The following is a 13443-nucleotide window of genomic DNA, read 5'->3' as shown; positions in this document are numbered from 1 at the left end:
ATTTCCTTTTATGGAAGAAAAATGAAAATCGCCTGCCCAGCCGTGGAGAGCCTGAGCAGAGCTGAGCCGGGCTGACAGACGGAAACTCGCCATTTGTTGTGGTTTTGGCACTGAGGGAGCCCAGAGAGTTCCCATGTGCGCTGCGAGTTTAAAAAGGGCGCAGCGGAGAGCTCCAGAGCAGGAGGTGTTGGGGATGCAGAGCCATGAAGAGATGGCTTAGAGAATTCTGCTGACATCGACACAGGGAGACAGGTCTCCAGATCCAAGCAGACATAGGCATGAGTGCTCCATTCCCAAGCACTATCCCTGGAAGTGTTCAAGGCCAGGATAGAGCCCTAAGCAACCTGGTCTAGTGGAAAATGTCCCTGCCCATGGTGGTGGGGTGAAAATGAATGGTCTTTAAGAGTTCTTTCAACCCAAACCATTCTGTAACAAGGTCATTCTCACCACACTTCCCTGTCTTCCTTGTCCCAGCAAATTTTCTTAAAAGACAGAGAGGATGGGAATTCAAACAGGAGCTGGGACTTGAGGTCATTGCCACCAAAAATAAATTAGTGAGGGGTCTGCCACAGCAAATGCCACCTTCAGCTCTGCTCTGTACTAAAGCTGTGGGGCTAAGCTCCAAGTAACAATCAAATCCAAATAAACAGGCTCAAGGCAAAACATACGGATAATAGCAATAAGAATGTCTGAACAGAGAATGAGATGGGGCCATGGGACTTTCAAAATGTTTGCGCTGCTGTCAGGAAGCTGAATGAGACAGCAGACTTCAACAGCTGGGAAAACATGTTGCAAAACAAGGAGAATTAAGTAATTCTCCATATGTATATCCTACTCTGAGGCATTCTGGACAAGCTCAATTTCTCCAACCAGGACAATCTCTTTTTTCCATGTTGCACACGCACCCTGCCAGCTACAAATCCTGATACAGTTTAAGCCTAAATCCACAGCACATCTGGAGTCGGGCAGGGCAGCTCTGGGCAGCATGGCCCAGCCTTTAGCACAGAAATAATGGGCCCTGTGGTATGTGTTGGATGACATCCTTGGACAGCTGTGTCATCCTGAACACATCCCCTGCTGCTGGGTGCTGGATTACACAAACAGTTCCCCCTGCACTCCATAAAACACTCCTAAGCAGTGTTACCCACCTCTGAACCACAAGCAGCTGCATGTGCCTTGCTGTGCCAGGTACAGAGATCACAGTGTCACAGGATCCCCCTCAGCTCCTTCTGCAAATTTAGGTCTTGTTGATCAAGCAATAATTTATTTCAGCAAGACCCCTTCTCTCAGAGCCATGCAAACCGCTCAGTGCAACTCACGCTCGCTACGGGTGCTGGTGGTGCCCTGCTAAGAGTGGTTGTGTTCAGGCACAGCTCAGTGCAAGTTTAAACCTGCCCCAATTCCAGCAGAAAATGAAGGCTAAAAGCAGCTGGGTGCATCTGTTCCTAGCCAGCACCTCCAAATCAATCCCGAGACACAGAACAGCTTAATAAGGCGTGGCCTAAAACACAAAGTCTCAGTGCTGCTAATTAAAACAACATGAGGGTTGTTGGTGGCCAGAGAGCCTAAGCTGAAGATGAAAGAGCAGAAATTTTATCCATCTGAGATAGGCACATCAATGCTCAAGGCAGTCCCCAAACCCACTGGACAGCTGCCCCGGCCAAGGACAATGCCATCCCACACCATGCAGCCACATGGCATCATCTCTTACACCCAGCCAGCACTGACCCAGACAACTGGGTACCATAAAGCAATAAAAATTCCACACTGTGAAAAGGAGTTTTAAGGCAAACTCTTGGAAATGCAAGTCCCTGCAATGTGGCCTGGCTATGAAAGGAGTGCTGGGGGTTTCAAGCTCTCTGCTGCTCCGTGCATGCATTATTTCCATGGCAACGGCAGCTTTCAGCTCCCCATCTCTTGCTGGCTGAAAGCCCTGCAGTGCTTTGTGCTGAGACTGCAAAGAAGGGAAACCATCTCCCTCTCCCACAACACGGCGCCAGGGCCGGCAGCAGCAGCTGGGAACAAAAGCCTTGTCTTCAACAGTGTGGGGTCTTGGGAGGAGGGAGGTTGAGCACAGAGGATGGACTTCCTTTTCTGGGGGAAAACAGCACTTCCCCCAGCATGCAGAAGTGCACCCTCACCTCCCAGTGCTGCACAACTCAACCAGCAACATGTGCCTTTCCTTGTTTTACTACAGTTGCCAGCTTTGGGTTGCTCTGTAGTGCTGGGAGGAGGAATGTGCATCCTTGGAGATGAGAAATTTGAGCGCTGCTTCTATGCAGGGATGCCTCCAAGATGGAGGCCTGGAAAACCCTCCTGTCACCAGGAAGCCTGGCTCCATGTGCAGTCAGCAGCCTATCACAGAGCAAAACCTCAATACTCAGCCAAATCTGAGTGAAAGCTGCCTCTGCCCCAGCTCAGACTGCACACACACAGAATGTATTGTAGGGTGGCTCAGAGGTAAGTGATATTTCTCCTTGGCTAACTAAACTTTTCCTCCACCCTGCTGTTTGTCATATTAAGATTCAAGCCCTGGCCACCTAACCAGGAGCCAAACTTGATGCTACACAGCTGGAGCCACAGTGGCCCTGGCAGATGATGCCAGCTCATCTGCATGCTCCCTGTGCAGCCAGGCACTCACAGAGGCAGGGCAGCTCTGCCCACTGCTCAAGGTACAATCAGCCACATTTTGGCCCCTGCAAGATGCAAATGACTGGAACTACAGGTGAGATGCACAGGCAGTGACCTGGGTGTGTGTAGAGCTCTTACTGTTGAGCCCAGCACACAGACAGAGCCAAAGTGAAGGATTGCAGCTGGCTCACATCACTTGCTTTACAGCATATCCATAGCTGGCCCAAATATGAATGAACCTCCCTGCAAGATTTAATGGAGACCCCGAGGGTATCAACACAAACTCCCAAAGCCAGGCAAAGGATCCAGGTGATGGAGCACAGGGATACAACAGGTCCACCATCTGGTCCTCCTCTCCCCACCCTTAAAGCACTCTGAGATTTTGGGAGAGACACATTTTGACCTTCCCCTTTCCACACTTCCCCTTGCTTTAGGTTCAGCTATGTGAGTGCAGTCCTTCCAACCTGAGAGGGACTCCTTCCAGGATCAGTCATCACCAGAGACACTGCTAGCAAAGCCAGTGCATCCTCTCCAAGCTCTGTGGAGTTCCCTAGATTAGCCCTTTCCTCCCTTAGGGCAACCATTTCCTGCAAGCAAGAGCATTAACAGAAATTCTTCATTCAGGAGAGAGAGGAGATAGCAGGAATATGAAGAACCACTGCAGCTGATGCTGAGACACCACATCCTGCTATCCAAATTCCTCACCCTCGACTTCAAATCCTGAAGTCGTTAAAGACTTCTAAGAAGAGCACAAAGCTACTCAGCAGATTTTCAGCTAATGAATCAACACAAGCTGTCCAGGAAACCAGAAATCCAGCCCACTGGAATGCTGTAACCCCGGGGGGCGGGGGGGAACAGGCAGTACACTAGGAAGGAAATGAAACAGTGAAGCAGTAGGAAAGGAACATTTCAGCACTGATCCCTCTTACACGATCACTCTGCTGCATTACACATTTTAGGGGAAAAGCAACTTCAATTCATTTTGCCCATTGAAGGGTTCATGTTTTTCAAGCCTAAATTCTGTTTTTTAGTGCTGACATATGTACATTTTGAAAACAGCTCGGCTTTTGCAAAAACAGTCAGAAAAAACCTGAGATTTAAACGTGAATCAACATTGCCACCTAGTGCCTAGCAAACCTCCCTGCCCCAACACCAGGACCTTCCTTTCCCCATCGTGAAGGGTAGATGTTAACAAAACCTATCTGGAGATCAGGATCTGAAATGGAATTGAGCATATTTCATAAACAGCTTTCTCCCCCAAAGTAAGTTAAATTTTCGCATGAGAGTTCAGTGCTGGCAACTTCAACTTCTCCAGACAACAGAATTTAACTGTCTATTAGGCTTTTTTAGCCAACATCTTCCCAAGAAAAAGAGGACTCCTCCTCTATCAACAGTGCCCTGAAATTCACCTGTCCAGGCACCCAATTTTACAGAAGAAGATCAGTAGGATCCAGCAAATACTTTGCTGCCCTATGCAGTCACATGAGATACTGCTACTAGGAAGGGTGAGATGTCCTCCCAGCTCTCCTTCCCAACACTCCAGAAGAGACCAAATGTGAAGTAAGCCCCAATTACCTTTCTGCAGCGGGTATTGGGGCAGCTGACCCGCTTCACATCACTGTCCAGTAGAGCTGGGAAGTTACAGAAGGGACACCTGTAGCCCAAAACAAGATGCCATTAATGCAGAGTGCCAAACACAGCTTTGCTGAAAGCTGATTTAGTCAAATAGCTGCATGGAAGTTGCTAAGGCTGCCAACCCAATGCCTGTTGCCAGGATGTGCTGACTATTGCCTTTTTGCTCATATTTCTTCAATCACTTCCCCGTTTGCAATCAAAATATTATATGCTCAGCACTGCTTTTGACCATGTAATTTAGTGGATCAGCACAGAGCTGGCAAGCAAGTCTTGGGGGAGACAAGTCTATTGAATTTTAATCTGCTCCTAGTCAAAGGCAGAATAAAAACAGACCTGGGAAGGCAGAAGACTGAATTTATAATCCAGCTCTTTAAAAGCTACCTATCTCAGACTCAGCACAAAAGTAGAGTTCCAGGCAACAATTTTGCACAGCAGCAAGTGCAGCACTCTCTGTGGGACACTCACCTGACAAGCTCATCTGCACAGGCAGCAGCCACCTCCTCCTCGGCCTTCCGCTCGTAGTATTTGCAGAGGATGTTCTCAGGGAGCACCTTCTCCAGCTCACTGGTGGGGAAGGAACACGTGCAGCTGCCTTCCATGCAGCTCAGCTCTGACTGGGGTTGGAAAAGAGGGCTCAGGTTCAGTATGACATTAGCAAAGTGCAACTCAGGATCCAGAACATTTCCAAGCAAATTGGTGCAGAGCCTTGCTCAGACAGAGCAAGGGCTGAAGTCAGCAGATCTCAGAATGACTTGGGTTTGGGGACTTTAAAAATCATCCAGTTCTAAATCCCTGTCATGGGCAGGGACAGCTTCTATCCCAGCTTGCTCCAAGCTCTGTCCAGCTTGACACTTCCAGGGATGGGGCATCTGCAACTTCTCTGGGTAACCTTTGCCAGTGCCCCATAACAAATTTTTTTTCCCAAGATCTCGTCTAAATCCACCCAAGACGACTGCCAGAGAATGGGTTCACTATGGAAAGAACAAGCCTAATTAAACAAATCAGGCCTCAAACAAGCACTGGGCAGGAAGGTGCTGTTGCCAGCTAGGATCACAATTCACTCCAAGTCCATTGTGACCATATATCAGCCTGTTATTATTGTTCAGTCTCTGCTGAGAACCAGCACTCACACACTTCATTCTTTTCAATAAAGTCACATAAAATATAGCTGTCTGTTTATACATTTACATGAAATGGATCCCAGAGTACAACAGCATCCCACAGTTTGAGCATCATATCCTGAGGCAAAGGAGCAGACACACTTCAGAGCAGGTTAATGACCTGTTTATAACTCAGCTAAGTACCAGGATAATTGCTAGTTAAATCAGAGACTAAGGAGGTTAGTAGTACCATAGAGGAACTAACCTCCCAGTTAAGTTGGGATCACAGTGATACTATGAAGGACAAACACTCTTAGGTAGAAGGAGATAGGCCAAGTCAGAGATAATTGTTCCCTGTACAGATACCACTGGTTTATTTATAGAATAAAATAATATAGAAAATAAAAGCCAAACAAATGATTGTTTTACTATGAGTGTTGTATAAAGTTTTCCTAACAATCAAATTGCTAAGCAGAGAGAGAGAAAAAAAAAAGGAGGTTAGTAACCCTGAAATCCCATGCAAAGATCACATTGTGAAGTTGTTGGCTTCACTTGATGGCAAGACTGACTTGGATTTCAGGGCACCATTCCATTCAAGTATTTCCTGGGAAGTGCAGTTACATCTGTTTTAAGTAACAACACTACACAAACAGCAATGTCATCTCCCAACAGCAATTACCCATTTCCCCCTTGTCCAGTTGTGAAATCCTTACCTTCCCAGAGCCAAAAACTGCCTCCTGAGCATATTTAATTAGGCACTCCTTGCAGAACAAGTGACCATCTGCACACTGAGTCAACTCTTCGAAGGCAAACTCCCCATAGCAGCAGCGGCACTCGATCATCTGTCCATCCTGCAGCCACCAGAGGAACAGCATCAAAACATCAACAGCTATAGCAACACACACACAACTGCAAGGCAGAAAAAACTGCCAGCATTAATGCTAAAAAACAGCTACAGATACACACCATTCCATTAGATATCTTATTTGGTGGTTTAAATTCCCTAAAAGCAATCAGAAACGCTGTTTCAAGTCACTTTGTATCTACATGTCCTGCTTGACAGGATCCAAAAAGCTACAGAACATGAAGAGATTAATAATTCTTAGCTCACAAGCAGAGCAGCATTTTGGGTTTGGGAAGCTGCAGTCACAGGGAAGCAGCTTGAGTGTGCACACCACTCTCATAGGGAAAACCAAGATTCAGATCTGTTACCCTCTAAAGGAACATTTACCATCTGCCTTGGCAGACCCTGTCTTGGCCTCTTAACTGTGGGGGTGGAGAAGTTTGCCACTGCTAAAAAGTATAAGTATAGCCCACTTTTCTAAAGTTTGAAAAGGAAATGAACATTGAAACCAAAACGTAATGCACAGCTGCTGAACTGTTCTCTACACTTTCTCTGAAGCAGAAGAGCTGATTTTCAGGTTTTTAAAAAATTCTTTCTGCAAACAAGGAAGGCCTTCTCACTGGCCAAGCTCCAACAACAGCGGATCTGTTTGAAACAGCCATAATGACAAGAATGAGAGCAAACCTGATGCTATTCTGTTGCAATGTTTGTTCTGAGCAGTGAAGATACAAGCTGAATTACTACAGATCATTACATGCATCAATACTGTCTTGCTGGCCTCAGCTCCTGTATACCTTTCCTAAAAGCCAGCCAACAAACATTACACAGGTTTTGCCAGCTCAGCAAAAGCAGCACAGTGAAATGCAGCTTCAGAAAAGCTCCATTCCAGAGCTAAAAGTATCTGTGAAGGAGGAACTGCAAAAGTGTCTGTGCACAAGCTGAATTCAACTTATAACATTATGGATACTGACCTTCTGATACTGCTCCTCGTTCATCTGCAGAGCCAGGAGGAAGTCTGCATGCTGCAAGAGACACATGCATCTGTATTTACAGAACAGATAAAGCAATTTTCCAAACTCTCCACTCATTTACATTATCTCAGGACTCACAAACCACCATAAAAGGCTCGCTGTCTGCTTGTAACATCACTCAGCCCATCCCTCCAAGTCATTAAGCTATTTTTGATTCAGCTAAAACAGATGGGAGAAGCAAAGGCAGCAAGAACAAAGAACCAAATTCTGTCTTGTGGGGTTCAGGTTTCCATGGGCAGAGATGATCTCACCCAATGGGCCCCTCCAGAAAACATGAGCTTTTTGTTTCAAAGGAGACCTTATCCATCTGCCTAAGAGGCCAAGGAGAGAAAGACAACACAGCAGTGGGTGTTGCAGGTTCTGCTTCAAAATACCCAGTTCTCAGCACGGGAGAAACCCTTCTGGAACCACAGGACTGCCAGCCTGGGGAGGGCAGAGTGAGTGGACACACTGCCTTGGGCCTGCCCATTACTCACCACCAACACTGAGCTGCAATTACAAGCCCTAAAGCAGCAGAGAAGCCTGCTAGCAATTAGAGGAAAGAGTTAATTAGTAGAGCTTTCACCACTTCATAGCAAACTTCCCCCTCCAGAATGGTGTTTGCACAAGCAGCAGCTGCATATTTAAGCAAATATGAAATTCTCTGCTTGGCTTCTTTCCTTTATAATGGAGTTTCTTGCAAAGAGAACAGGTAGGGAAGGGGAAAACATAGTTATTCAATACTTGGTTCGGTGTTTGAGTTTCTGTAAGAGACAGATTTTTCATGTTTAGGGCCAAAACTTCAACAGTTGTTGAAGATTTGCACATGATCAAAGCAGCTCCTGTCACTCACCTCTGCCATCTCTTTCACTTTCTGCTCATAGAACTCCTGCTCCAGCAGCACTGGGGGGAGAAGGGACAGCCTGTCATAGGTCCTCCAGTGCCTTCTCTTGTTCTCCAGGAAGAACATGCGCTTCTTAATCTTCACATCCCCTGAAGCAGAGTTAAAGGCTCAATAAAAAGGGATAAAGCAGCCAGAACAAAGCTTAAATCCTTCTTCCTGCATACACCACCAGCTGCAGACTTTCAGCAGCTCACATAGCACTTCACCAAGCAGAGGTGCTAATGAGGAGAATCTCCAAAACAGATACCACTGACAGAAACTCAGCTCTTTTGGGACCACATCCCCTTTCAGGAGTTGCTTTCAGCTGCAAGCCAGTTCTGCTTACAATAATGATGCAGAGAGCATAATACACAGCTTGGCATTTACCTTGCTCAAATTTGAAGTCTATATAGGAATATTGATTCATTTCTTTCCTCCTTTTTCGTTTCCCGCTGGTTTCGGGAGACAGCTCCTGCCACTTTTTGATAGCATCTGAAAAGGCCTAGAAAACAACAAACAGCCTTAAACCCTGTGCCTGGAAGAAAGCAGGAGCACTTAATTCAAGCTGAAGCACAGTACAAACATGGGCATAGGCCTGATCCAAACCTAGAAAGCCAAACACTCCAAAGAGAGGCAAATATACATCTTTCTTCTGCTCACCTTGTTGCTTTATGTACTCAAGTAATTATTCCATAAAAACAAAGCAGCTGAATGATACTTCATAACAGCTCAGCTGTTAATATCAAAGTGGGCACCAGCTGTATTAAACAGAGCTGGTTTGGCTTCTTTTTTTGTTGATGTGTTTGGCTTGTTTAAAAAGGTGAGGTTCAAATACTTGGTGCTCAATCAATCAAGAGAACAGACAACAAGTTTTGTTTTAGTTAAGTCCTGGAACAGTAGAGAAACAAGCTCAAGCAAGGGCATACCAGAGGAGCAGATCTAAGTCAAAAACTTGAACCCACACTGACACTCAGTTTGCAGATACTTCAAACAAGTGTCTTTGCATCTCCATGACAGTGAAATTCTTTTATAAGGAATACAGGACTCATGCCACAAGTCATAATAAGACAAAACAGGACAGTGATACTCAGGCTGCTTCTTAATTCCATGCAGCCAGTTAACCAGCAGCAGCAGCTAAATGTTTTAAGATCTAACTAAATGCCAGGGTTTTATGGGCAATTATACTGCACTTCAGTGGAGACACACAGGAACACTTCCCAGTTTAATGCATCACCCACCATGAGCCAGCTCATGTTTCCCCAGCTCTCCTATTAGGGAAAGTAAAAACTTCCTGCAGCATTCTGTCTGGCCAATAAATTTTGAAAATCTCTACTAAATGGATTAAAACTTCTTAAAAGGAAAGGAAGATTATTATAAAACCCATAACCACACAGCAGCAGATGATACAGTAAGGCCAAAGCCATCTCAGTGCTCTCTGCAGACATGGGAGATAAGCCCAGGAAAGAAAACAGACTTGAACTGGAGCACCTTTCGTGTGATTGCATAGTGCCCCTTGAGCTCGTGCAGTGCCCACTTGATGTCCTGGCTGCTCAGCATTTTGAAGTCTGCCATGAGGAGATCAGCTGCCTGGATAAAGCACCGCTGGTCAAGGGGGGCGAGTTTGGAAAAGTCAAAGTAGTCCACTTTAGGCACCTAAGGAGAAAATGAAAAAGATGAAAAGGTTGCTATAAATACACATAGGAATGTCACAAATGGCTCTCTCAGTGATCAGGGCATTCTGCCAGAGCACCTAAGATGCAGGCACCCAACTCTGAGCACCTTAGCACAGTGTGGGTGCAAAGCCTACTGGCCCAGGCACCTCTGAGGGTGACCTGCACAAGCTAAAATGTTGTTTAAAACCATGGTGTGTGGCTGCCTGAGACAGCAAGGAGAAATATTTAGAAAATTGTTCATGATGAAGAGTGAACAACTTTATCAGCTCAAGGTAGAGAGACACTTCCAAGAGTAGAAAGAGGTATTCAACATCTCTCTCAGGCCACACAACACCCTCAGAGTGTAGCTCAGAGAGAATTTTTTGTTAAATGGATGTTTTAAAGCACAAAATCAAGCATCTGTAGGGAGATTTGCAGTTAGGAGGCTGCAAGGCAATGCCTAAAGGCCTCACAAGAGAGACCCGAGGGCCAAGGCTACTTCATGATGAATGACAGAATGATTGTGGAATTCTTGTCTCAGTTATCAAAATGAACACTTGAGATGGGGCAGTGACAGGCAGGCAGGGCAGAGGGGCTTGCTGGAGGCAAAGGAGCAGACACTGTGCAGCTCTGGCACAGCCAAACAGGAAAGGCTTGGAAGTCATCTTACAAACAACTAATTATTGCTATTTAACGCTGCCTTCCACATACCCAGAGGCCTCCTGTGAAAGCCAGGCTCAGCCAAGCACTCTGCAAACACACACTAATCAAAGCAGACATCCCAAGGTCCACTCAGGCTGAACAGACTGCCCAGAGGCAGCAGGAGATGTGGATACTCTCACTTGCCTTTGTCTCATCTTGGCTGGCAAGCAGGCTGCTGCTGGGGTTTAAAACCACTCTGCCTTCCTTCTTTGGGTAATCTGGATTTTCCAGAAGAAAGTTACAAAGTCTGAAAAGATAAATATAGTTACTTCAGGGTTGGGGAGCTCAGGTTCATTTCTCATTTGTCCAGTTTTTAGTATTGGATAATTATGAGGTCACAGTCAAAGCCTGCCCTGTAAGGACCAAGGGTGGTCCTGGACTAGAGCCAACTGCAAGAAAATGACTGAGAATGAAATGAAAAATAATCAGCTGTGTGGCTGCAGAAGGAAAAGCAAATAGATTTGTCTTTCAATAATTAAGTTTACATACATAAAGCTTGTATGGATGAGCTACTAATCATATATGGAAAAAAACCACAGAAATCTCTACAAAACCCATAAAAGGGTCATGTCTTCCTCAACAAACTATTACAGATTTAAACTTGAATCAAAGCCTCCATTCTCAGTCTACCTTCACATTAAAGCAGCCAGAGCAACCTGGTTCAGTGGAAAGTGTCCCTGACCACAGCAGAGAGGATGGAACCAGGTGATCTTTAATGGCCTTTCCAACCCAAACTATTCTGTGGTTCCATGATTAAAGCAGAGAAAAAATGAAGTTTAAGATGTGTATCTCCATGGAATACAAACTCTGAATACAGGTTTCATTGTAACAAAGCTTGCAATCACACCAGCATTACCCAAATTCCACTAGAAACTGGTCTGGTGAGAAGAGCACTTAGAAAATAACCACTAAAATTGCTGAAAATTTGCCTAACAGCCTGTAAATGCAGCATATCTGAGGTCCTACCACAAACAGTCATAACTGTCAGGTAAGTGTAGTTTAACTGATTATTTTAGCTTAGAAAAGACTCAGCAAGGGGTTTTCAAATGCCCCTTTGGTGGAGAGTCACAAATACTCCAGAAACCCTTCTGAAAGGGCAGCCTGAATCAGGCTCCCACAGCTTTTTCTCAGCCCTCACCAAGCAGCTGTGCTGGCTGGGGCCAGTAACACAAGCTGTTCCTCAGTTTCCCCAGCTGCAGAATAAGATCCTTCTGAAAAGAGCCAGGACAAGCAATTAACATTTGTAGAACTATTGGAATGAGAAGGTCCTAGGCTGCAGCAAAGACATAATTGCAGCTAATTTATATTCCTGATGTCAGAAATCAGTCCCTAATTAAGAAATCTGAACTGGCTTGAAGCATTAACCCACTATCAAGGCACGATTACTTTAGCTCTGCTTTCACATTCAAAGCAGGGGCATTTCTTTTTGTTTAATCAGGTATTGACATATTGAACCAGAAGCTTTTGACTGAGTGTGAAAGCTCCTGCACACAAAAGCTGAATAGATGATACCCTGCTAAGAGGGGCTCCCACATCTTATCTTTCACATCAGCTGAAAGTTTTAAGAAGATCATTTTGGGGAAAACAACAAATATCTTGGCACTGAGCATTTAATAGCTTCCAGCTCCCACCTCCTGCCATCCCTTTGGTAAAAGATAACTGTTTTAATCCAACAAAACAGAAACTTCAAGGAGCTCAGATCGTGGCTCTACGGAAAGGGTTTCAGCTGGGGCACGGCCAGGGTACATGTGAACTCTCCTGCATGTTGCCATTTCCACGCTGAGGATTTTGGGGGATGTTGACCTCCAGTGTGTGACAATTAGTTAAGTGGGTCCTGCTGCACAGCACACCCACACTCATGGCACTGTTCATTAATATCTGCACCACAGGACACAGAGCTGGTTAAAAGCCTCACCCCTGCCCAAAACCACTCACCCTTAGTTATTATATTTCAAGCCTGATTCAACTTGACACACCATGGAGATCAAAAAGACCCTGCCAGCGAGGCTGACCAGTGCTTTGACCCATTTGTTCTCACACAAAAGGTGCAGTGACAACTCCAAAGATGGTTTGGTTAAAGGAATAAAAATATGGAGAAGAAATCTTTATCATCCAGTAAGTGGGTAACGCACCGCTGAGCAGGCACTGTAGATGGCCTACAGGGAAGCCTGGAAGCACCTTTTCATCTCCCTGGGTCTGTGGCACACAATGGGAGAGAAGAGATTGCGGGAGCAAAAAGGGAAGGAGCACATTAAGACTGACAGAAGCCAATAGTGGGATTTAATTCCATCAAGCTTCGCTAAATCCCCCCAGGACACAAACCCGAGTTTTTTTTCACACAATCTGGGAGAGTCCTGCAGCCAGATGCACACCTTCAACAGCCCAACTGCCCCAAGGAATGGTTCTGCTTGTCCTCTACATTCCCACCACAACCATCCACCCTGAGGTGCACCCAGTCCATGGTGTGGGCACCCCAGAGCTGCTCCACAAGTGCAGGGAAAGCAGTTTTATAAGATCAGAAAGAAGTTCTACTCTGCTGACTTTCTAACCAAGAAGCCCTACTTGGGAGACACAACTTCACAGCACAGGCAGCACAGCAGAATAGGAAATCTGTGCCCAATGGATGGGATCATCCTTAGTTCCTCACCAGTTAACTTATGGCCCAATGACTAATTCTAAACCTCACACACTTAAATGCTGCTTAATTAGTGCCCCAGTTAGCTGGAAAGGGCATTGGGTTTACACAAATGAACATTCTGGCAACCAACACCTTTTCCTCATTCTTGGATCACACAGTAACTAGTCTGGACATGCTGGAGATAACAGAGACAGTTGCAGAGGGAGAAAGAGAGGCCACCAAGCATCAGACACCAGCCACAAGTGATTTACTTCAAACCATGTCCCCTCGGTGCTGGTGGTGCCAGCACATGCAATCCTTCACTCCCCAGCTCTACCCAGCAGGGCAGGGAGATGATGCAACTCAGCA

At 45.7% G+C, this 13443-nt stretch overlaps 1 protein-coding gene across 1 annotated transcript in view; it reads right to left on the bottom strand.

Moving 5' to 3' along the window:
• The window catches only part of RNF216 (ring finger protein 216), a 76047-nt gene that overhangs the window by 42448 nt on the left and 20156 nt on the right, over nucleotides 1-13443 (bottom strand). Inside the window, exons 7-14 of the mRNA XM_005420339.2 lie at nucleotides 10602-10704; nucleotides 9592-9756; nucleotides 8491-8605; nucleotides 8074-8213; nucleotides 7182-7232; nucleotides 6080-6217; nucleotides 4732-4880; nucleotides 4207-4285 (exon numbers count right to left, since the gene is read on the bottom strand). Of these exons, the coding sequence (XP_005420396.2) occupies nucleotides 4207-4285; nucleotides 4732-4880; nucleotides 6080-6217; nucleotides 7182-7232; nucleotides 8074-8213; nucleotides 8491-8605; nucleotides 9592-9756; nucleotides 10602-10704 (940 nt within the window). The remainder of the gene's footprint in view (nucleotides 1-4206; nucleotides 4286-4731; nucleotides 4881-6079; nucleotides 6218-7181; nucleotides 7233-8073; nucleotides 8214-8490; nucleotides 8606-9591; nucleotides 9757-10601; nucleotides 10705-13443) is intronic.

The sequence above is a fragment of the Geospiza fortis genome, unplaced genomic scaffold, assembly GCF_000277835.1.
Source record: "Geospiza fortis unplaced genomic scaffold, GeoFor_1.0 scaffold237, whole genome shotgun sequence".
Lineage (NCBI taxonomy): Eukaryota > Metazoa > Chordata > Aves > Passeriformes > Thraupidae > Geospiza > Geospiza fortis.
This window is presented reverse-complemented; position numbering and strand designations above follow the sequence as displayed.